The sequence below is a fragment of the Paramisgurnus dabryanus genome, chromosome 17 (assembly GCF_030506205.2).
Source record: "Paramisgurnus dabryanus chromosome 17, PD_genome_1.1, whole genome shotgun sequence".
Classification (NCBI taxonomy): Eukaryota; Metazoa; Chordata; class Actinopteri; order Cypriniformes; family Cobitidae; genus Paramisgurnus; species Paramisgurnus dabryanus.
Window position 1 is genome coordinate 36,981,966 of NC_133353.1, and position 22,300 is coordinate 37,004,265.

Consider the following 22,300-nt stretch of genomic DNA (forward strand, 5'->3'; position numbering starts at 1 on the left):
GAATGGCAAAGGCTCAGCCAATGATCACCTCCAGGATGATCAAATACAGTCTGGAGTTACCTGTAAGTACTGTGACAGTTAGAAGACGTCTGTGTGAAGCTAATCTATTTTCAAGAATCCCCCGCAAAGTCCCTCTGTTAAAAAAAGGCATGTGCAGAAGAGGTTACAATTTGCCAAAGAACACATCAACTGGCCTAAAGAGAAATGGAGGAACATTTTGTGAACTGATGAGAGTAAAATTGTTCTTTTTGGGTCCAAGGGCCACAGGCAGTTTGTGAGACGACCCCCAAACTCTGAATTCAAGCCACAGTACACAGTGAAGACAGTGAAGCATGGAGCATGATATGGGCATGTTTCTCCTACTATGGTGTTGGGCCTATGTATCGCATACCAGGGATCATGGATCAGTTTGCATATGTTAAAATACTTGAAGAGGTCATGTTGCCCTATGCTGAAGAGGACATGCCCTTGAAATGGTTGTTTCAACAAGACAATGACCCAAAACACACTAGTAAACGGGCAAAGTCTTGGTTCCAAACCAACAAAATTAATGTTATGGAGTGGCCAGCCCAATCTCCAGACCTTAATCCAATTGAGAACTTGTGGGGTGATATCAAAAATGCTGTTTCTGAAGCAAAACCAAGAAATGTGAATGAATTGTGGAATGTTGTTAAAGAATCATGGTGTGGAATAACAGCTGAGAGGTGCCACAAGTTGGTTGACTCCATGCCACACAGATGTCAAGCAGTTTTAAAAAACTGTGGTCATACAACTAAATATTAGTTTAGTGATTCACAGGATTGCTAAATCCCAGAAAAAAAAAGTTTGTACAAAATAGTTTTGAGTTTGTACAGTCAAAGGTAGACACTGCTATTTTTTTTAACACACCCCTTTCAACTAATTGCCCAATTGCACAGCCTTAAGAGCGTGCATATCATGAATGCTGGGTCTTGTTTGTTTTCTGAGAATCTACTGAACCTACTGGTAACTTGTTTGCCACGTAGCAATAAAAAATATACTAAAAACCTTGATTATTCTGGTTAGTCACATTGTACTGCTATTATTTTGAACAAGACTGTATACTCTTCAGTTCTGTTCATCTTCATTTTAAAACTACAGACAGAAGCAACAACGGCTCAACAGCCTGTGTAATAAATGAGTACAAATGAATGATTTTAATAATTGCAGTCACATTTTAACATAAACAATGTTAAAAAATAAAACTCAGTTTGGAACACATTTGGTTTCAGTAATATTGCAGTAAAATGAAGTTTTAATGCCCTTAAATGAAACACTGATCGACTCTCAGCATCTTCATACATGCATCAATACTGACGTTCCCTTCATTTCACTGCATTGTGCCGTTTATACCAGCAGATGGAGGTCAAGTACAACAATCAGAGATTCCCTTACATCTGATGAGCTTCACCAATAGAAATGAAAAACTGAAACAGACTTTAGAGTTTCAACCTTGTTTCTTTAAACAGCCAACACTTGCTGTGGTATTACGGTATCTTGAGGGTCACACTAAGTTTGTTGGTTCTTAACACCATGTCAGCATCTATTGCTGTATTCATATCGGGAACTGGTTAACCCATACACAATTTGATCCACACACAAATTGGCATTCCCTTTTCACCTATACTGCATGTTTTTGGCCTGTAGGAGGAAACCAGAGTACCCGGACTAAACACTGACACAGGGACTGCACACAGAAAGGCCACCTGACCCAGCCGGGGCTCGAACCGGAGACTTTCTTGCTGTGAGACAACAGTGCTACCCACTGAGCCACCCTTGGTCACACTTAATTAAATATAAAGATTTAGTCATCTGGAGAAGCTGGAACTGTTAAGATCTCATCAAACGCAGCATGATTCAGTGTTTCCAAACATCTACACATTCATCTGTGTGCTCATGTCTTTTGGCTAATGTGATCTCACCCACAGTTCACCATCTTTACATTCATGCCACAGAATTCTGCTTTAATAAAATCAGCACAGAAAACATGAGACGAGTTCATAGGGCAGCTGTCCAAATCTCAACAGGTGAAAAATAAATCTCGCAGTCAAAGGTTTTCTTTAAGTGTGAAAAGTGTTTGAATCCACAAAGAGATGAAAACATTCAGAAGGCACCGCCGGTGGTTTAACTGCTGAGTCTACGCCAAGGGACGGAGTTAAAGAACGGATGACATTTAATGTCCATTACACCTCCTCCTCCAGAGCCCAGACGATAACACGCATCAAACTGCAGCAACTACAAAAGACAAAAAAAAAACATCAATTCTGTCACACTGCAAAATCATCATTTAATCGATCTCTACACATATACATATATAACGTTTTGAAACACTTACATGTTCTTTATTTTTAGATTTTTCCACATTGCAGAATAAATATAAACTCATGAAAACTATGGCATAACACAAATGTAACTGTGGGAATGATGTTGGTGACTAAAATTATCCAAAATAAATCAAAACTGTTATATTTTATTATCTGAAGTGCAATCCTCCTTTGTCTAGAAATTGCAAAAACATCCTCGTAAAGTTTCACCTTATGATGAATTTTAAAGAATATTGAAGGAGTTCACATTTAATCTGAGCTCTTATAGGCTGCTTTTCCTTTAATATTCAGTCTTAGTCATTCTATTTCAAAATTAATATTTTAAAATACAGAAATTAGTCTGTTTGGCACACAGCTATATTTTTGTCTACAAAAGTAATTTCAAGCATTTAACCACACACCTTCAGATGAAATGATTTTTAAGAACATAGAATATTTCAGAACTACGCATTTATATATATGCCTTGAAAACAAATCTAATACTAACCTCAGTGAGAAGAGACGCAGCCGCAGTGCTCAGGGTGTCAGGGATGTAAAGAGGAGTGTGAGGATGAATACCTGATGGATGACAGCGCCACACAGGCTACACAAACACACACTCATATACTTTACTTTTATACACAACACACCATTATCAGAGAGATTGTGAGAGATTAAAGAAGTTTACACACCAATCCACTAAGAAGTTCATACAGTACGGCTCCAAAACTCCACCAATCACACGCCTCCGTGATTTTAGACACGCCTCCAATTTCTATTGCAAACAAATAAAAACAATACATTTGTTTTCATTTAGTAGTGTGTTATATTATGAATGCATGTGTGTGATATGTGAGTCTGAAATGCTTTGACCTGGGGCACAGTACATCTGATCCACTGCTGTTGGGCAAATTTCAGTCTGAACCTCCGTCCACTGGCCAAAGTATGTCAGACACGCCTCACCTGTCAGAGCAACATTTACACCAATTCACATCAATCTACAATAATGAATCTTAGTGAAATACTACATCACTTCTATATGATGTTGGGCAGAATACTGGTTTCTTCTGTACAACTTTTATATTGTTAAGATTCAAAAATATAAGCACTAAACTAATACACTGTGACGTTACAGTCCAGATGAACACCACAACATTAAATTAAACATTAAATTAATTACAATGTTGTTACAATGCTAAAAACAAATGTTTTTTTTCTGTCTTTGTGCTGATGGAAAATGATGACAACCGCTTTCATTAAATAAGAAAGAGGAACTCTGGAGGAGATTCTGTTTATAGAAAGAAATAAACCCTGTCTGGTCAGAATGATCACCTGTCAGAGATTCAATACCACATGACTGAAACTACAGCTACAGACATGTATCAAAAATACACTTTTAATGTGAACCGACAGAGATTCATGTTTGACCATTCAAATGAGTGGACTAAACTCCCTACAGCCTTCATGTAAGAAATGAAATCTTGTGTCTGCTATAATGCATATTAGTGTATAGTAGTTTGTATATGAGGTATCGTACCGCTGTCACGCAGGAGAATGTTTCGTGGGTTCAGGTCCTGACAGATGATTCCCTGTTCATGAAGGCTCTCCAAAGCCAAAAGAATCTGAGCTCCCCACAATCGAACCTTTTCTTCTGGAAGACCACATCCATCTCGCTTTGATTCGGCACTGAAGTTTCTGCTCAAACCGTCCACGACATCTCTATCAGAACCCATCTGGGTCAAAAGAGATTCTGGTGATTTATATGACAGGTTCATCTTTGTGATATCCAAAGAGATTCCTTCTTGCTTTGGAGAATTAACGACACTTAATTCAGCCACAAACTGTGAAGCGTGTCCGTTTTCACAAGGTGTAGTGTGATGGACGGATCGCTCTTGGCTTTGTGAAGGTAAATGGGAAGCGTTGGGAACGATCCTCACTCTCTGTGGAAGAACATCTACGGTGCTACAGAGCGTCACTTGTGCGCCTTCACCAAATAAAGAAGCCGGAGTGATCCGAGCTGCCACGTCCATTCCCAAAACAGACCCTGAAACTGTGAAGTTCTTCAGATTCTGATCCGGTTCCAAATCATTCCACGCTCCGTTCAGATCTATGCTAGAGTCCATCCGCTCGATGCGGACGTCGTTTCCTAAAAGGTCAGAAGTGACATCGAGTGGATCCCGAGTATCCACGATCACACAGGGATGAACGGGAAGAGGAAGGTTATCCTGAGTTAAAGACGTTACACGCTGACCGACAGAGGCGAGAGGTTCTTGTGTCCTCACCGCATACAAACACTGAGAAACTTTACTGTAGGAATGAAGACATTGATGATCCAGGCTGTTCTCCTTCAGGTCATCCTTCTGGCTGAGGTTAGGAAGCGTGAAGCTGTTCTTCAAATGAATCTTGTGTTGGTTGAGATTAAAACAGTCTGGATTCTCTGTGACAGCTTTTATTCTGACCTTATGCAGTCTGGTAAAGAGCCTTCCACCTGCACACACAGAGAGAGACACACACAGACTCAGTAACACAACAATTAATATAAACAATCACAGTATTATCATATCATGATGTCATCTTATTATTCTTCACATCTGAAAGCTTTAGACAGATCCTAAAGTAGTAATAAATCATTCATAAGCATTTTCTATAGAGTACTTCAGTATTGCAGTGTCTGCAAGACCGATAATAAGAGAAATGTTCAATTCAAATGGATTTCTACAGCACGTTTCATAATATGCATTTCTGCAAAGCCACATAACGCATAATAACACAAAGAAACATAAACTCCTTTTCACACAGTGTGTTGATCCCAGAAAATTAAACAAAAATTGCCAGCATGCCTTCTGTGTGAATGCAAACACATCCTGGATTTGTTATCTTGGATCACTCTCGTAAAGGGAACCCAATAATAATGCAGTAATATTTAAGGAACGTGTCCGGTGTAAACAAATGCTGTAAGTGGTGTGTTGTTTTGAAAACGTGTGGGATGTGTAAACGCATGCACAGATTCTGGAAAATCATTGGCAGTATAAATGAACTGAAATCAAACAATCCTCTGATAAATCCTGTTTTCATAATCTGTGTGTGAAAAGGGTTATAGGAAAAAAACAGTCAGGTCAAATAAATAATACAAATAAAATTCACATTTAATGTGTTAAATATTCAATGCACTGAACACTGAAAAATTTCAGTTCAAATTGTTTTATTTTTTTATGTGAAAGAAAGATTTGATTTGGCCCAGTTTTATGACATTTTATTAAAAACATTCATTTATCATAAATTCTGTGAAAGTAAACCTCAGAAAAATAAGGCTACTAACCAACCGCACTACATTGTATAATTTAATATGTTTTGTTTAACTCAAATGTTCAGTTTTACAATGTTTAATGTTATAAATTTTCTTTGGGGGGCACGAATGGATGCACCGTACACAAAGGGGGCACATCTGACTCTGAATCTTGTGTGATGTTTCTATAATCTTCTGTGTTGTCCATGAAGAGTTTAAATATGAACTGGTCATCTTTCTTGTCATCATTGTCTTCTCTGTAGATCATGATGATGTGTAATGTGTCTGACTCACCTTGAACATGTTCTAGATGAAGAAACACTGAGTCTTCACTGATGTAATACTTGAGTAACTTCACCATGAACGGGACACCCTGAGGAATAATGGTTGATCTGTCACGACTCTCCCAGCTGGACTTGGCTAAACTCTGTGGAGAAAACAAAGCAGAATCCTTCATTTATCACCATCATAATGTTCTTCTGACCATAGTATATCATACATTATACCACAGGTCTGTTGAACGCTGTATTCTGATACTGATTCTGGTTAAGAAATGTTCCACGAGTGTTGATTAGTATTCTGTAAAACGCACACCTGACCTGTTAAATGTCTTAAAATAACCACCAGATCAATGTCTGTAGTATAACCGTGGTATAAGAGGAATAATTGACTCCGGTCCTTTGAACGATTTAATAATAACGCACACCTCCGCTACACGTCGTTTTACATTATCACCTTGGGTGTGCATTATTTTCGAATAATTCAACGGCATGTCAGCAATTATTCCTTACGTACACCGCTACATGAGACTCTCATCCGATCAGTTTAATGTATTTTTTGAATCAGTGAAATGTTGTAGTGTCTTTAATTTACACTATGATATATACATTTTCTAATGAGAATGTACTAAACTAATGTTCATGTACATGTTCATGTTCATCTGAGGAACATCAAAAGATCTGAGAAAGTTGATTGAGAGTCCAGCAGAAAGACTGAAGCTTCAGTACCTTCACGATGAACGTCTCTCTGCTTATCACACTTTCAACTGTCAGCACCTGTAGAAAAGCAGAAAGACACAGATGTTTGACTGTTTCATGTTTCACTTCTGTATTTATGAAGAAGAGCGAGCGTTCAGCTGCTGAGACACTGAAGAGTGACGTCGTCCATACATCAGATAGATTTTATACTCACTTTATCAATGACACCGATCACTCTACACATGGCCAGATTCTCCACCGGTGAACTCAGATGTCTGATGGATCTGAACCTTAAACTGCTGTAACCCTGAAACAACAAAACAAAACAAACTTAGATAATTCACAAAACAAACAGACAAAAGTAATAGAAGAATCTGATGATTTTGTATGTGAGTATGGACTGAATATCCCAAATATTCATCAAATGAGCCACACATCATATAAACTCAGATGTCACTGTGAATACTAACTGTACTCACTCCTAAGTGACTGGATCCCTTTGAGATGTTGTCCTGTAGGTAAGAGATGAAAATCTCCTCGGCTCTCTTCAGATATTGAGTCGTCTTGCGCTTCACAGCCTCACGTCTCTCCTTGTTGGGATCCACTGGAGACATGAAAAACTCAGCTATGATTGACCGATCCCAGCTTAAGAACCATTGCTATCCACCATATCAGACAAGGTCTTATGTGTCTGGTTAGTTTTAAGCCATAATACTTCATAAATACTGTACAATGTTATTGCTGGATCATTTATACACTTGGTATTGTCTAATACTGGACGTAATAATGAATATAAACATGAAATGACTTGATATTTTTAAGATATAAAGCACCTTGAACTCCATTCATCAGCAGATCGACTCCGTTCTTATAGTAGCTGAACGCCGCTTCATAATCTTCATTAACTTCTCTATCCAGAGCCATGCGGATCTGCTGAGCGGCGTCTAACAGATAATCTCTCACTGCCATATTTGTCTATCAGAATGATAAACGTCCACAGGAACCTGATCAAGGATCTGTAAATATATTTTAGTTTGCATTCATTTAGTTTCAAATAAAAAGAGAAGAAACTTAAATGAAATGAGGAATCTTTCATGTGTCATGCATTTTATTCACTGAATTATTCAAAAAACTATAAAAAGCCAAAATCTCATATTTAAGAAGTTTCAAGCTGAACACAACGTGTACATTAACAATCATTAATAAGACAAACAGGCAAATAATAAACAAAATACAGTATACTCATGTATTCTTAAAGTCACCTTTGACCCTGAGTTATGTCACATGATGTCACATCCATGTCACTCAGTGTTTCCATCGAACCATCGTCTCTCACGGACCTGCAGTCTGAATTAAATCATCACAAGCAAACCATAAAGATTATAATGCAACACCATCACATCAGATCAATAATTTGAGTACCATCATCTGACAAATAACGACAAAAATCTGCTCTTAACAGACCTGCTCAAGTTGTTTAGACACACACTGTGATGATGCCTTTATATAGATCAAACATTAAACAAAACCTTCTTACACTGTTTAAGGACATTACATATATTATATATAAGTAACAACAACAAGAATCAAAGAACATTTAACTGTGTTTACCGCAGTAATCATTTGTAAGGGCTCGGTAGTTAAATGTATTTGAATCAGAAAACACACAATGTTGCTGAAACAAAACACAAATAACGTTAAATGAATTAAAGAAGCGTCGTGAGGGCGCGTTGCGGTGTCGCTCTTGACGTCACGCCGCAGAATCGCAAGCATTTCCTCAGTCTCAGCCCATAGTAATGATGATGACATGACACGCATTCACATACACAAACAACACAAGACAGACAAACACAACTTCTGACAAAAACAAACCTTGTGCGAGCGTCGCGTCGCGTCCTCCGCAGCATCAGCACCAGGCGCTTGTCTTCCTGCAGAGCGTCCTGACACGAGACCAGAAGCGCTCCTATTGGTGGATCATTATGTCACGCGGTGACGTCACAACACCGCAGGCGCACTGCCTCATTTCTATTTTCATATTCTTCTTGGGTTTGAATAAACTGCAATATCATATAAAAATAACCGAGGCTATTTCATTTAAAGTGTTAATATAACATTTCTTGCGGATTAGATATTGCATATAAGCTGTGCTTAATTAATAGTTTTTAATAGAATTATTAGAAGCATAACTGACAAAGGAAAAATAAAATTTAAATACACGTTATGTGATATAACAATTAAAAGACAATCATTTTTTATTTTGTGATGTTGAATCAATGTTATAATTATAATGTGAATCATATTGCAGAAATACTAGTTGATTTTGATTGGTCAGTCGTGTTATTCTGATGTTATACCCTGACAACAACCACTAAAACTATTAAAACACACTGAGAGTCATATCCATCACTACTACTAACATGTTTAATGTATCACTTACTATTTTGACTCTTTTCTCATATCAGCTTTGAATTTTTTAACTCATATTTAGTGTCATACAATGATTTACTCATGTGGCAAGTATAAGTATAGGATAATGTTCATCCCATATGACACATAAATATGTTTTAAATATATATATACCAAAAATGGCCAAAATATATTTGCTAAAATATATATTTGGAATATGTTTTTTAAAAAGTATTTTTCACCAATATATTTTTTGGCCATTATTTATAAAATAATGAAATAATATTCATGTCGCATTGAAACAAAAAAAACTATGTTTATAACAGGTTTTTAAACAGACTGATCAGGACCCTGATGCAAAACATAAGCGTATACATATAAGACATGAATGAGAAGTGAAAGAGATCTGACAATATTGTGATGCTGGTAGAGTTTATTACAGTCATTTCTAAATTCATACATTAATTTCCTCAGATGAAAGTATTGCTGAAGCAGGAGATTCACTAAGCATCCCTGAACTTCACATTATAATACACATAGTAACCATTGTTGTACATGTAAAGTCTCTGATCTGCAGGATTGTAGTCTAGATACACATAAAAATCCTGAAACTTCTCAAACTGAATGCTGACATAAGTCTCTTTATCAGTGTTTGTGTCGTATGTGTAAAATATCTCCTCTGTCATAGTATCTACAGATCGAGTGGCGTACAGTACACCGCAGACCATGAATGCATTTGTGACCGACTGTTTAAAAACACTCGTCTGCCAAACCTCCTGTAGTTCAAGTGAGTTTTCGTCGATCTTTCCCAACACCAGTTTACCATTGGAAGCCTCTGTAGCGTAAGTGACCCACAGTCCGGACTCATCGGCCGCAAAGTCCAGATTCTGGTTTGGAGAGTAATGATAGGAGAATCTGGTGGTGGCTTCTGGAAGCACTTTGGTCTGGACCGTGGCACTGGTCAGGTTAAACTTTGCCATACTGAACGGGTTATTGTATTGGTAGTAAAGAGCATTGGAGCGCACAATGTAATTATTACCACTGCCTCTCCAGTCATATTTATATGCAACGTAAAGCTGATTTGTTTGATAGGCTTGTCTGATGATGAGTTTATAATAGTCGGAGTAAAGTGTGACTGTACTGAACAGCGTGTCAGCAGCACCAGCGTACCAGTACATATCCTCTGAACCTGACACTGGACTCGAGTCTTTACCCCAACCTCCGTACTTATAACCTGAATTCAGATTGGCATTCAGCTGACTGATGATTGGCTTTCCCATCCGGAGAATACCTCTGTGCTTACAGGAGCCTAAGAAATGACAATAATGTTTGCGTAAAGTTTCAAGATCAATTTCACAACAACTTCACATTTGTGACCGGCTCAAATATTCACCCACCTATCTGTGCATTGGAGACGTCCTCTCTATCATCCTGACATTTCTCCAGTTTCTTCTGAAGTTTGGCAAACTCGATCCGAATCACCTCCAGGTTGCTCTTGTCATAGCTTTCCAATTGGTCGACGATTGAACTCATATTACGAATCTGTAAAGAAACAAAAACTACATGTCAATACACACTGTAAAAAATGCTTGTGAAATCTACAGTAATTAACTGTGTTCATGCACAGCAAATAACTGTAATAAAGTTCACAGTGGATTACAGTGCATTCAGTGTGAAATCACAGTAGTGTTTTTAAACTGTAAAAATCACAGTAAAAAGGTATGTGCTGTAGAAAATCACAGTAAATAAAATATCCTGCAAAGATTCACAGTAACCAGCAATGTACTGTAGATACTCACAGTAACCAACATTGTACTGTAGAGACTCACAGTAACCAACATTGTACTGTAGAGACTCACAGTAACCAACATTGTACTGTAGAGACTCACAGTAACCAACAATGTACTGTAGATACTCACAGTAGGGGTGAGCAGGGGCGAAAGTACAATTTTTCAGAAAAACTTAATTTTAAAAGATAAAGTTTTAGACAGATATATTTTTGCTGTGATCAGTAACTCAAGTGTGGACTATGAATTCCAGGTGAAATTTTGGAAACAAAATGGCCTTAGACTCTGTCAGCAGGGACGAAAGTAACACATAGGTGGCTCAAAAGCAGAACAGAACAAGATAGATTTTTGTGTTACACTTGTTTTTAGTAAATAAACATGACTATGATCTTGTTTATATGTATTTTCGGTTAAATTTTGGTTTCATCAAATGTTTCTAAAGCAACCTGACAGTACAAACTTGAATTGTTGAAAAAAAAACATTTTTAACAGTTTGAACACAATAAAATTAAATCAAATAAAAAAATATACATTTTCAACATAATGCAACAGTATTGGCAGTAGGAGAAGAGTAACAAGTGTTACTTTCATCCCGACAGGAACTCCTGACATTTAAACCCGATTGAGTTTTATTTTTAAAAACTCTGAGAAATCAAACTTCATGATGTGTTACAGCACATTTTACAGTAAATGTTTTTAAGTCCAGTCAACAACAATTTTTGTTAGCAACATGCTGATGTCTAATCTTATTAAGGATACTCAAAATAAACTGAAGAAAATTATTTCTTCAATAATCTTTGTTGGGAATTCCTTTTTAAAGTATATTTATTATATTATATTTGAGTATTATGCTAGTAATGACAAATTAGACTTATTTTCTATTTCTTTAAAGGAGAAAGTCACTATGATTATTGTTTTGTCTACAATATGGTACACACAACATTCCATTAAATATGCTACCACACTGAAATAAATTGTAGGTTACACTTAATACTTATACAACTATAAATAACTTTTCAACTATGTGAACCAACTTTCACTAATTTGCAACTATATCTCAACTAACTGTCTAACTGTCCTTAGAGTATTAGTAGACTGTTAGGGTTAGGGAAGAGGTTAGGGTTAGTGGAATAAGTTGACATGCACCTGCAAAGATACTTATCACAATATCATCACAATAAAGTGTGAATAGATATTAAGCAGACAGTCTACTAATACGGTAAAGATTGGTAGGATAAATAGTTGCAAAGTTACTTATAATTAGTAAAATGTTTAAAGTGGACTATCGAAAAAAAGTGTTACCAAATTGTATTGGCTGACTCATCATGTTGCTTTGAGTATAATTGGTTAATATGACTGTCATTCAGTAAACTGGCCAATGACTGTTGAACAAACTGAGGGTGCATCCCAATTCAGGGTCTGGATCCTTTTAAGGCCGCGGACTTTGAAGGCAAGGCTCAATATTTGAAGGCAGCAGCCTCTAAACGCCACGGAGTGAAATGAAATGAGACGGTCTAGCCTACGGGGGCATCACTTGCTTTTCCCGCCCACTACGCTTGTCACTGGGACACAAAAGCTGAGACCTATCAGACTTTTAAAAATAAATATGGTGGCAGATTTTTTTATTTTACTTTAGAAAATATTCAAACAAATTAGCGTCGCACACCTGAAGTCAATAGATGGGTGCGTAGGATAAGACGACAAAAAGTCTCAAAATATACAAAGAACAATTCCCGCACACTATCTGCTTGCTGAAAAAATGTATTTAATGAAAGTTGCGTTGCAACGTTTCGATCAACTGATCTTCATCAGGCAACATAAAGAGCAACATGATCTTCATCAGTTGCCTGATGAAGATCAGTTGATCGAAACGTTGCAACGCAACTTTCATTAAATACATTTTTTCAGCAAGCAGATAGTGTGCGGGAATTGTTCTTTGTATACTTTAGAAAATATAACACATTGATGCAGATTAAACTATCCAACAGTATGTAAAATTCACCAACCTTAGAAATATACAAAAGCAAAATGCAACACACAACATTGCAGCAATAATATTAATTTACATCACTAAAACATCATTTATAATAGTAAAACAGACACAAGGACCTTTAATTAGCAAAATATACAATTTTATTTAACTACAGTTTTGAATGTTTATTTCAAAATACCCAGACTTCATATTGAATTTTGGGATAGCCAAGGCTGTGAAGGATACATCTATGGATCCTCGGTAGGGCTGTAACGATTTATCGTGCAAATGCGCGTTTTCTCAATTAATGAATTTGCATGAATTACGGTGAAATGCCGCCACATCCAAAAGCCAGGGGGCGCTCTCGTGCAGAAACTCCCTTTGTGCCACAGAAGAACTAGGCTAGCATTGCAAACGCTGTTCCAGGAAATGTCTACAAGAATATTTATATTGCTGTTCTTCAAATAGTTTCAGGTATTTTCATGATAATAAAGAATATTTTGAATGATTTTGTTTTATTTTGAATGATTATGATTTTTGATGCATAATCAGGCAGGTCTTTATAATGGGACAAGCTATAGCGTTACAGCCCTAACTCGGAATCAGTGGGGAAAAGGCCACAGTAAGAGGCTTTTATATGAATGAGCCTTCGAATTGTGACAGCCTTCGTCACAGCCCGGTGATGTCATTTGCCTTCAGATACGGCCTTGGAAGGCCACAGCCCCTGAATTGGGATGCACCCAGTATGTCAGTTTAAAGGGCGATTTATAGTCGTGCATAGGTCCCTAGCCTGTGCATAGCTCTGCGTAGCCTGACGCGCACCTCACAAAATTTTTAACAGCGCATCAGATCTACTGACGCGCGTCTATCTACAGCGCGTCAGATTGGTCCACCAGAACCCCTCCCGTCAGGTAAAAAAATCTGCGTCATAGGTATTTCCGTTTGTGACAGTGAAAACAAAAATGAGCCAAGTTGAGGAGTGATTTAACTCAAATTGCATCAAAAGTCGATGTTTATTTACTTCCATCATTACTGGTCTTCTCAAATTATACACAACAAGTTGCTGTTTCTTCTTCGTTTGTGGGTTAACTTGCTTAGCTTCTTCTTCAGTGACTTCTTTTGCTGCTAAAATATTTAATTTTAGAGAAAATATACATGGTAGGCTAATAGATACTTTAAACAGTATTACACTGAAATCATCTTGGCCATATGCTGGTGAGACATGAAAACACATAAGCCATCTGAATGGAGAGCAGTCCCATTAGAGTTTTACCAGTGGCTAAACCTGCACACAGAAAATAAAATTGCACAGTTTCATCAAAGTGAAGTGTGTATAAATAACTTAATAAATAACTTTGTTCACATATATGATACATAATCTATTGGAAAAGGTCCATTGTTTGGAGTCATGTTTTGGTGATTCACTTAAACATCTGATAACTAGTCCACTCAAAGCTGATATTATTTCGTACTTAAATGTCAATACAGGCACGTTTAATGTAAATTAAACAATAATGTGTTTAAGCATGTTGAATAGAATTAAAACATACATTCTAACTTTTAGTAAATCTTGTAAATATTCATACTGTAGGATCCAGTAGATTACTAGCAATTTAAATGAAAACAGCTTTTCAATCTCTTAACATTGTCTGTTGTGGTATGGTTTCACTGACCTTTTTGGGCATATTTTAATGTTACTTATACACTGTAAAATTAGGATTCTGAATTTAGAATCATTTTTAGAATCAATGTTTGTGTTAGAACTATTTATTTTGGAGTGAAAATATTGTAGACATAAATTTGTTTTGCATTTCAGTTATTATACTTCACAGTAATATTGTGTTTAATAAAAATTAGAGGAAACTTTAACAGTTTACTTGAAGTGTACTTTTGATTTATAATTAATGATTTTGTTTTATTTACAGATTGTACTGAATTATATTTAGATATTTTTAGATTGTAACAAAAGTTTAAGATGTTTTAAGATACATTTCTTGGGAATTCATACTTTTTCATCCAAATTAAAATGTTATTTTACAAATGTTAGCATGCATTTATTGAATGTATTTGACTGTAAAAAAATTTTTTTAATTTAGTACATATCTGTGAAATAGTAGCATTTTCCCTCAAATCAGAAAACTTATTGTATTGTTTTGTAATTTAGCATATTTAAATTAGATAATTAACGTTGTGACATGATCACACAAGATACATGTTTTACCACTCATTATATTGTGACTTATGTATATTTGAGTTCAAATTAGTTTTACGTGTTTTCTTAGCCATTTTATCCTTTTGCTATTTTAGGTGTGTATCAGGCACGTGCAGAGGGGGGGGCGGCGGGTGCCCAAGCACCTGCCCCTTTACCCCTGGATGACCAAAGTGCCCTTTTTGTCAAGGCATTTTTTGTTATTAAATGCCCTTTTGTGAAGGCCTGCCCAATCTAACTATTAGTAAAATTAATAAAAAATAATTTAGCCGCAAATAAAATTAGTCACATGATGACGTATTGACCTTTTATTGGACAATCTCTTTAGGGAAAGCTCACAGCGCTAGCAGCGCCCACACGTGCACGACACGGTGCGCAGTACAGGGAGGATCCCCCTCGAGCCGGCATTGAACCTAGTGGTATGCTTGTTATATTATTATTATTTTACAAGAACAACGTGAGGAGAGCATGCACAGCTTTTGTTTATTGCTGTCTGTGTGTATTAACATCTCTAGAACGTTAGATGCAAACAGGGCTCTCAAGTCTCACGCATTTCAGCCTTCACACGCCACACCTTGTATTTCTCACGCTGAAAATAAAACATTCTTCCCATATAAAAACAATGGATGAGGCAAAGGCAGGGACGTTCTCTGCCGGGAGTTCATACAGGTAGCTGTCTCGAGTTTTTAGGTGTGCTCAACTTCACGCAGCAATGCAAGAACCGAATCGCACATGACATCAAAGTACCGCGCGAAATATTCGGGAAATAATACGGAGGAGTTTGATTTCAAATCGCTCTCGCGCTGTTCTAATGTCATCCACTTGTCACGCGGAGTTTGTTGGAAGAGCAAGATCCGATGAATACGGTAAAAAAACTCTTCATTTTTGTATCACATTGAATTTACGATTCCTGGACTCGCCTTTGATAAAAGACATTGTGAGCTGATGTTGGGTAATATAGCTATACTCGTGCTAAATTATTAACTGAGTCAAAACCTCTCCAGCTTTGCAACCAGTTTTAGTTTACCTGAAAATAAAGAAAGTACTAGAGGCTTCATGAAATGAATGAAAGGAGAGATGAATGTCAATATTTTATTGCCCTGTCATCAAGGCATCAAAGTGTGCAAAAACACAACACAAACACGATTCAAAACTAAAATATGTAGGCTACTCTCTTTGTATACAAATTTCGAACAGGATTAGAATAGAATAGAACTATATTTTAAATATGACAACAAAAACACCTGTAAACGTAATAATATCTTAATGTCACAATGCAATATATGATATCATATAATTTCAAAACTGCATATACTGTGTTGACACACACAAACACTAAATGAAATGCACTGTAAGTCGTTTTGGATAAAAGCTGCTGCCAAATGCATAAATATATAGATATAAAATTCAGTCTATAAAGATTTTTCTGTCTCACTCTATTTGCAAGGAAAATAAAGAAAAACGTTAGACTTATCATCTTTCTATTCTGTATTACTTTATTATTTGTTTCAGTTGTGTGCTTGCGTGTCGGCGAGCAAAGTGCCCTTTTTATTCTTTGAGCACCTGCCCCTCCAATTGTCTCTGCACGGCCCTGGTGTGTATGTCTTTTATTTTGCTTCGTCTGCCTGTCATGTGAGGGGTCACATGACATGGAACTTTGTATAAAAGGAAGGAGCAGGAGCACATGGTTAGCTGACGCTATAGCTAAAACAAGCGGTTGCTGGGTTGTGGAGTTTGTGTATTTGGGCTTACCTGTCCAGTTACGTTTTATGGACTTTGAATATCACTTTCTTGGATTTTATATACACAGTGGAAACTTTGCACATTTGGACTTTTAACACGCTTGGACTTTTATATTGTTTTAGAATTGTTTTTTGTATTTCCTTCTTTTAACAGTCTTGAGTTTTTAAATAATTGTAACTCAACCTTTAAGGCTGGCCGTTACAACTTTATTTTAACATTGATGAATGTTTACAGAAAATAACTAACCAATCAAATGCTGTAGGGAAAACCACAATGAACTATATATTAAAAACATATAATCTCTGCTTAGTTACTTGTCAATGACTGCCAGTAAATTACTGTGGAAAAAAATCACAGTAGTTACCTGGCAGCCATTGACAATAGTAACTTACTGTAGAAAAGAAATCACAGTAGTTAACTGGCAGCCATTGACAAGTAACTTACTGTGGAAAAGAAATCACAGTATTTAACTGGCAGCCATTGACAAGTAACTTACTGTACGGAAAAATCACAGTAGTTAACTGGCAGCAATTGACAAGTAACTTACTGTACGGAAAAATCACAGTAGTTAACTGGCAGCCATTGACAAGTAACTTACTGTACGGAAAAATCACAGTAGTTAACTGGCAGCAATTGACAAGTAACTTACTGTACGGAAAAATCACAGTAGTTAACTGGCAGCAATTGACAAGTAACTTACTGTACGGAAAAATCACAGTAGTTAACTGGCAGCAATTGACAAGTAACTTACTGTACGGAAAAATCACAGTAGTTAACTGGCAGCAATTGACAAGTAACTTACTGTACGGAAAAATCACAGTAGTTAACTGGCAGCCATTGACAAGTAACTTACAGTACGGCAAAATCACAGTATTTAACTGGCAGCAATTGACAAGTAACTTACTGTGCTTTTTCTAAAGTAAGTTACTTGTCAATTGCTGCCAGTTAATTACTGTGAATTTCACAATATGTTTTTTACAGTGCATGAATACTATAATGAGATGTGTAGAGCTGAAGACAACAACTGTACCTCTGCATAGAGACTCTCAATGGCCGGTGAAGAGAAGTTCAGAGATAATTTCAGCTGTGTGACCAGAGCTTCAAACTCTCTGAGCTCAATTCTGAGAAGTTCAAACTCAAGTTTGATGTATTTGTCAGGTCCGCTTTCCAGAACCTCCAGACGAATAGTCAGGTTTGAGAGCTCGCTCAGAAGAACAGACAGCTGACCCTTCAGACTGATCACCTGAATAAATAAAACATCAAACATTCAGTCTATTCTACTACATTACACTGAATGATCAGCATCTTCCGTGAATCGCACATCTGTTCTGACAGAAAACACTTTGGTCTTGAGCAAATAAGAACAATTCTGTTAAAGATGTCAAAGAATGCATTGTAATAATCTGTTCAATTGTTTTCTAATATCTACACAGAAGGTTTGTGGCTTTATTAAGTGCAAAAATGACCCAGAGTCAGTTTTTCATGTCCATTTACAACCCTAGGATTTGTCTTTAGAATGAAATTATCTATTATTACCTTATTTGAAAGGGTCATGAATAATAATGTTTAGCTCTGCTCTGATTGGCTGTTTCTCCTTCAGTAGCTCTGTGTGTGTGTGTAAACAGATCTTATGTTTGAGTCTCTATCAGATTTTGAGGAATAATCAATTGTTTGGAGATTGTTAATGGACGTTTCTGAGTGGTAAGTTTATGTTTTTTTGTATGGACCTGCAAAACGTAACTGTAACGTCAATAGTAGAACTTTAGCCTAAACGCTAGCATATAGCATTAACTAGCATATAGTGTTAACTAGCATATAGCATTAACTAGCATATAGCGCTAACTCAGCATTCACATCTTTGTTTTTATCATTGTAACAACATTGTAATTAATTTAATGTTGGGTGTACATCTTGGCTGTAACGTCACTGTCTGTGTTATGTTGAGATTGGTCTGTTTTCCAGCGTCTTTTGCATGCACAAGGTTTACATAAGAAGGAGGAAACAATCGTGTTTGAGGCTCATGATATGTACACAACTCTTATTATTCATCTATGATAAATACAGTTTTACATTCTACTGAACCTTTAATAAAATCAAACTGTCTAAAACTGCATATGAGGAGCTCAGACACAAAAGCTGCTAAATGCCACCTCCCTTAAAAATGAGATAGGCTAAGGATATAATGCTGTCTGCATGTCTATGTTGCAACATGATCTCATGAAGTTCCGTGGGATAGTCATGGAATTTTTTGCTCATTTTTCCGTGGCATTTTCACGGATCTCCTCATATTTCCGTGGCCCTGACACGGACTTTCTTTTCCGTGGCATTCTCACGGATTGGTTACTCAACTGTTTTTTCCTATTTTCAAACCATTGTCGCTTCGGTTTAGGGTTAGATTTGGTGTTTGCGTTAGGATTTCACTTTAAGTATTGGTTTATACTATTTTTTTTGATGTATTCTTTTATATTTTCTAAACTTTAATCAATTGTCGCCTGGCGTTGGGGTTAGAGTTGGGTTTGGGTAGGGATGTCATTTTATGTAAATCTAACCCTAAACCAAAGCGACAATGGTAAGAAAATAGGACAAAACAGTTGAGTAACCAATCCGTGAGAATGCCACGGAAAAATGAGCAAAAAATTCCGTGACTATGCCACGGAAATTCGTGAGATCAGGTTGCTATAAAATACTTTTGCTTAAACCCGACCTCAGGCCATTTAGAAATACCGGTTTTTGGGCAGAATCCATTAAGAGTCTTGTTTTACAAGAAAACATGTCAGATGCACTTAGAGGACCCCTGCTGAAGTTCCTACACAGTCTCACCCCATGGCGTCAATATTTGACGACACTTGACCATCCGTCAATATGTTGATGCGGAGGGTATACCTTTCGCGTCATTTTTTGACGAACTGGGGACTTGAATACTATTACGTCCGTTGCATTCTCTTTCCTATTTTCTTACCATTTTCGTGTCGGTTTAGGGTTAGATTACGCAAAATTAAACAGTGTACGCGAAATTAAACAGTTGTCACCTGGCGTTGGGGTTAGAGTTAGGTTTTGGGTAGGGATGTCATTATGTAAATCTAACCCTAAACCGACGCGAAAATGGTAAGAAAATAGGAAAGAGAATGCAACGGACGTAATAGTATTGAAGTCCCCAGTTCGTCAAAAAATTACGCGAAAGGTACCCTCCGCGTCAACATATTGACGCATGGTCAAGTGTCGTCAAATATTGACGCCATGGGGTGAGACTGGGTACACTGTTAAAAATATCCGTAGAAATTACAATGGTATTGCAGCTGGGTTGCCGGTAAATTACCGTAGATTTAAATTTATGTTATTTACTGGCAAGAGTTTGTTCAAAATTGAATTAATTTAAAATATTAACAAGTCTTTATCTTTACAGAATAAAACTGTACAATAACAGCCTCATGCAAAGCATTCTGGGAACTAGAAATCATCATCAACCGTTTTCTGTTTTTTTGCATCAGATTTTGTTTCCCAGAATGTTTTGCTTGATGCTGTTTTTTTTTGTTTTATTCTGTAAAGACAAAGACTTGTAAATGTTTAATGTTCATTTAACTTTGAACAAAATGTTGCCAGTCAATAACATAAATTTAAATCTACGGTAAGTTACCGGCAACCCAGCTGCAATACCATTGTAATTTCTACAGAATTTTTTACAGTGTACATAGACCAGCATGGGAGTTATGCTGGTCTATGCTGGCTTAGCTGGTGGTCACCAGCATACCAGCATCAAAACACAACATATGCTGGTATGACCAGCATGGGATGCTGGTGCTAATGCTGGTTTAGCTGTTGCTAATGCTGGTTTGGTGCTGGTTTAGCTGGTGCTAATGCTGGTTTGGTGCTGGTTTAGCTGGTGCTAATGCTGGTGCTGATGCTGGTTTGATGCTGGTTTAGCTGGTGTTCACTAGCAAACCAGCACCAAAACACAACATATGCTGGTCTTGCTGGTATGCTGGTTTTTTCAGCAGGGCGTTTTGCATCAGATCTCTTTATATGTTATTGATAAAAGCATGATGCCTTTATCTACAAAAAACATCAACAAAATAACATATAACATACAGTATATATACAGTGACTATAAATATGAAACTGTTTAAAATCAGTTTAAAAATCAAACACTGAATTATAAATCAAACTTCTGCTGTTTTGTGCCGTATTGATTCTGTATTATGTCATCATCCCATGATGTTCAGTGTAAACTCTTGACTCTTCAGTAAAAGTTTGAATCAGCTGTACCTTGTTGATCTGGAGCTTGACCTCTATAGAGAGATCATTTGATGATGTCTGCATGTTCTCCATACGGTCGGCTGGGAATGTCGTATCTGGCAGAAAAACGTTACAAACACACTGTCCAAACTCTCCAACAGATCCTTCGACACTGCCTGAGCCCCAGTCCTCTAAAGACTGCAGGAGAAGATCAGAATCTCTCTCAATACTTTATTCTTCATTTAATAGAAGTTATTTATGATATCTGTCGACTCTTACCACCCAGGCGTGAGCAGGACCGACCAGCAGCAGCAGCAGAAACATCATGATGAAGCCGTCTGTACTTTGTATGTGTCAGATATCAACACAACTGTGACTTTATATACAATAACTTATCAGAGTTCATCTCAAACATATGGACTACTCCCATAATCATTGCAGGTTATTGTATAATAGATAAACATTGAATTGCTCAATATTTACTTATGATGTCGTACATATTTTATTGGTGGTCTGAATGAGATTGTGGATTATTGAAACTTGAAGGACCTGAAAAAAAGCTTGTTTATAAAACCTGGTAAATTTGTTTTGAAGCCTCTTTATAATAGTCATGTGACCTGTAGGATGTAAAATTGGATCATAACGGTCAAGCCTTGGTCATATATGTGTCTGTCCGTCCCTCCATAAATGAGGATCAACAGTTTTAGTTGTCAGTTTAAAGCTTATGGTCTTCAGTCAGTGTGGATATAAAGATCTCCTGTGTGTTTGATGAGTGTAACAGTTTATATCTCATAAATTGTTCATGTTGACTCACCCCCCCCACACACACACACGCACACACACATACTGCACTGTATGTCAGGTGTTTTTCTATACCTGAGTTACTAATAATCCCTAAAAAAACACCTCTAGAGGAATGTGAAAAGTTTCATAACATACAGTAAGTTCTTTATTTTATGCCATCTTTATATTCAAATTACTTTGTAATGATTCTATAATTTATAAATTAAATAATGTATACATTCGTTAAAAAATGCAATAATTTGTTGGAGATTGTCTTCAGATGTTAAATTGATTGACTGGAATAATATTAGTCATGGTCTAGTAATGAGTGTAACACTGTTTAAAGTCAGAACCTAATACACACAGACCTCATAAGAAATAATTTTAGATGTCCAATTGAACTTACTATTATTTATTTTGAATAGAGATGAGTTGTTGTAACTTATCAAATATAGTTGAAAGAAGTCAACTTCATTTTATAAGTTATAACAACTCATCTCTATTCGAGATAAATAATAGTAAGTTGACATGACTAGTAAATCTAAGTTGATTCAACAAAAAACTTAAGGCAGCAAAAATGTTT

The 22,300-nt window shown here is 36.7% G+C and overlaps 2 protein-coding genes across 3 annotated transcripts; both read right to left on the minus strand.

Moving 5' to 3' along the window:
• Positions 1 to 1,145: 1,145 nt before the first annotated feature.
• On the minus strand, positions 1,146 to 8,547 carry rps6kl1 (ribosomal protein S6 kinase-like 1). 2 transcript variants are annotated; one of them, XM_065288052.2, is made up of 12 exons: positions 8,457 to 8,547; positions 7,847 to 7,931; positions 7,418 to 7,559; positions 7,064 to 7,188; positions 6,799 to 6,891; positions 6,615 to 6,662; positions 5,902 to 6,034; positions 3,859 to 4,809; positions 3,195 to 3,284; positions 3,014 to 3,096; positions 2,830 to 2,925; positions 1,146 to 2,253 (listed from the first exon to the last, which is right to left on the minus strand). In XM_065288052.2, exons 3-12 carry the CDS (start codon positions 7,551 to 7,553, stop codon positions 2,143 to 2,145), a joined length of 1,866 nt encoding a protein of 621 aa, XP_065144124.2. In that variant the 5' UTR covers positions 7,554 to 7,559; positions 7,847 to 7,931; positions 8,457 to 8,547; the 3' UTR covers positions 1,146 to 2,142. The 2 variants fall into 2 exon arrangements, with proteins under 2 accessions (XP_065144124.2, XP_065144123.2); XM_065288051.2 differs by having other exon boundaries at positions 1,147 to 2,253; positions 7,418 to 7,600.
• Positions 8,548 to 9,437: 890 nt separating this feature from the next.
• Positions 9,438 to 21,265, minus strand: olfm4.2 (olfactomedin 4, tandem duplicate 2). Its single transcript, XM_065267505.2, has 5 exons — positions 21,214 to 21,265; positions 20,965 to 21,132; positions 17,732 to 17,944; positions 10,388 to 10,532; positions 9,438 to 10,299 (listed from the first exon to the last, which is right to left on the minus strand). Exons 1-5 carry the CDS (start codon positions 21,259 to 21,261, stop codon positions 9,494 to 9,496), a joined length of 1,380 nt encoding a protein of 459 aa, XP_065123577.1. The 5' UTR covers positions 21,262 to 21,265; the 3' UTR covers positions 9,438 to 9,493.
• Between the last annotated feature and the right edge of the window lie 1,035 nt (positions 21,266 to 22,300).

Bases quoted from the DNA above. Each gene is read 5' to 3' on its own strand.
- rps6kl1 (XM_065288052.2), bottom strand. From the start codon at position 7,553: ATGGCAGTGAGAGATTATCTGTTAGACGCCGCTCAGCAGATCCGCATG. The intron at 4,810-5,901 runs GTGAGTCAGACA...CTGTGTGTGCAG, and splicing joins TCATCTAGAACATGTTCAAG to GTGGAAGGCTCTTTACCAGA. The intron at 2,926-3,013 runs GTGTGTAAACTT...GTGTTTGTGTAG, and splicing joins ATGAACTTCTTAGTGGATTG to CCTGTGTGGCGCTGTCATCC.
- olfm4.2 (XM_065267505.2), bottom strand. From the start codon at position 21,261: ATGATGTTTCTGCTGCTGCTGCTGGTCGGTCCTGCTCACGCCTGGGTG. The intron at 17,945-20,964 runs GTACAGCTGATT...TTATTTATTCAG, and splicing joins TCAAGCTCCAGATCAACAAG to GTGATCAGTCTGAAGGGTCA. The intron at 10,533-17,731 runs GTACAGTTGTTG...GTTTCTTTACAG, and splicing joins TTGAGAGTCTCTATGCAGAG to ATTCGTAATATGAGTTCAAT.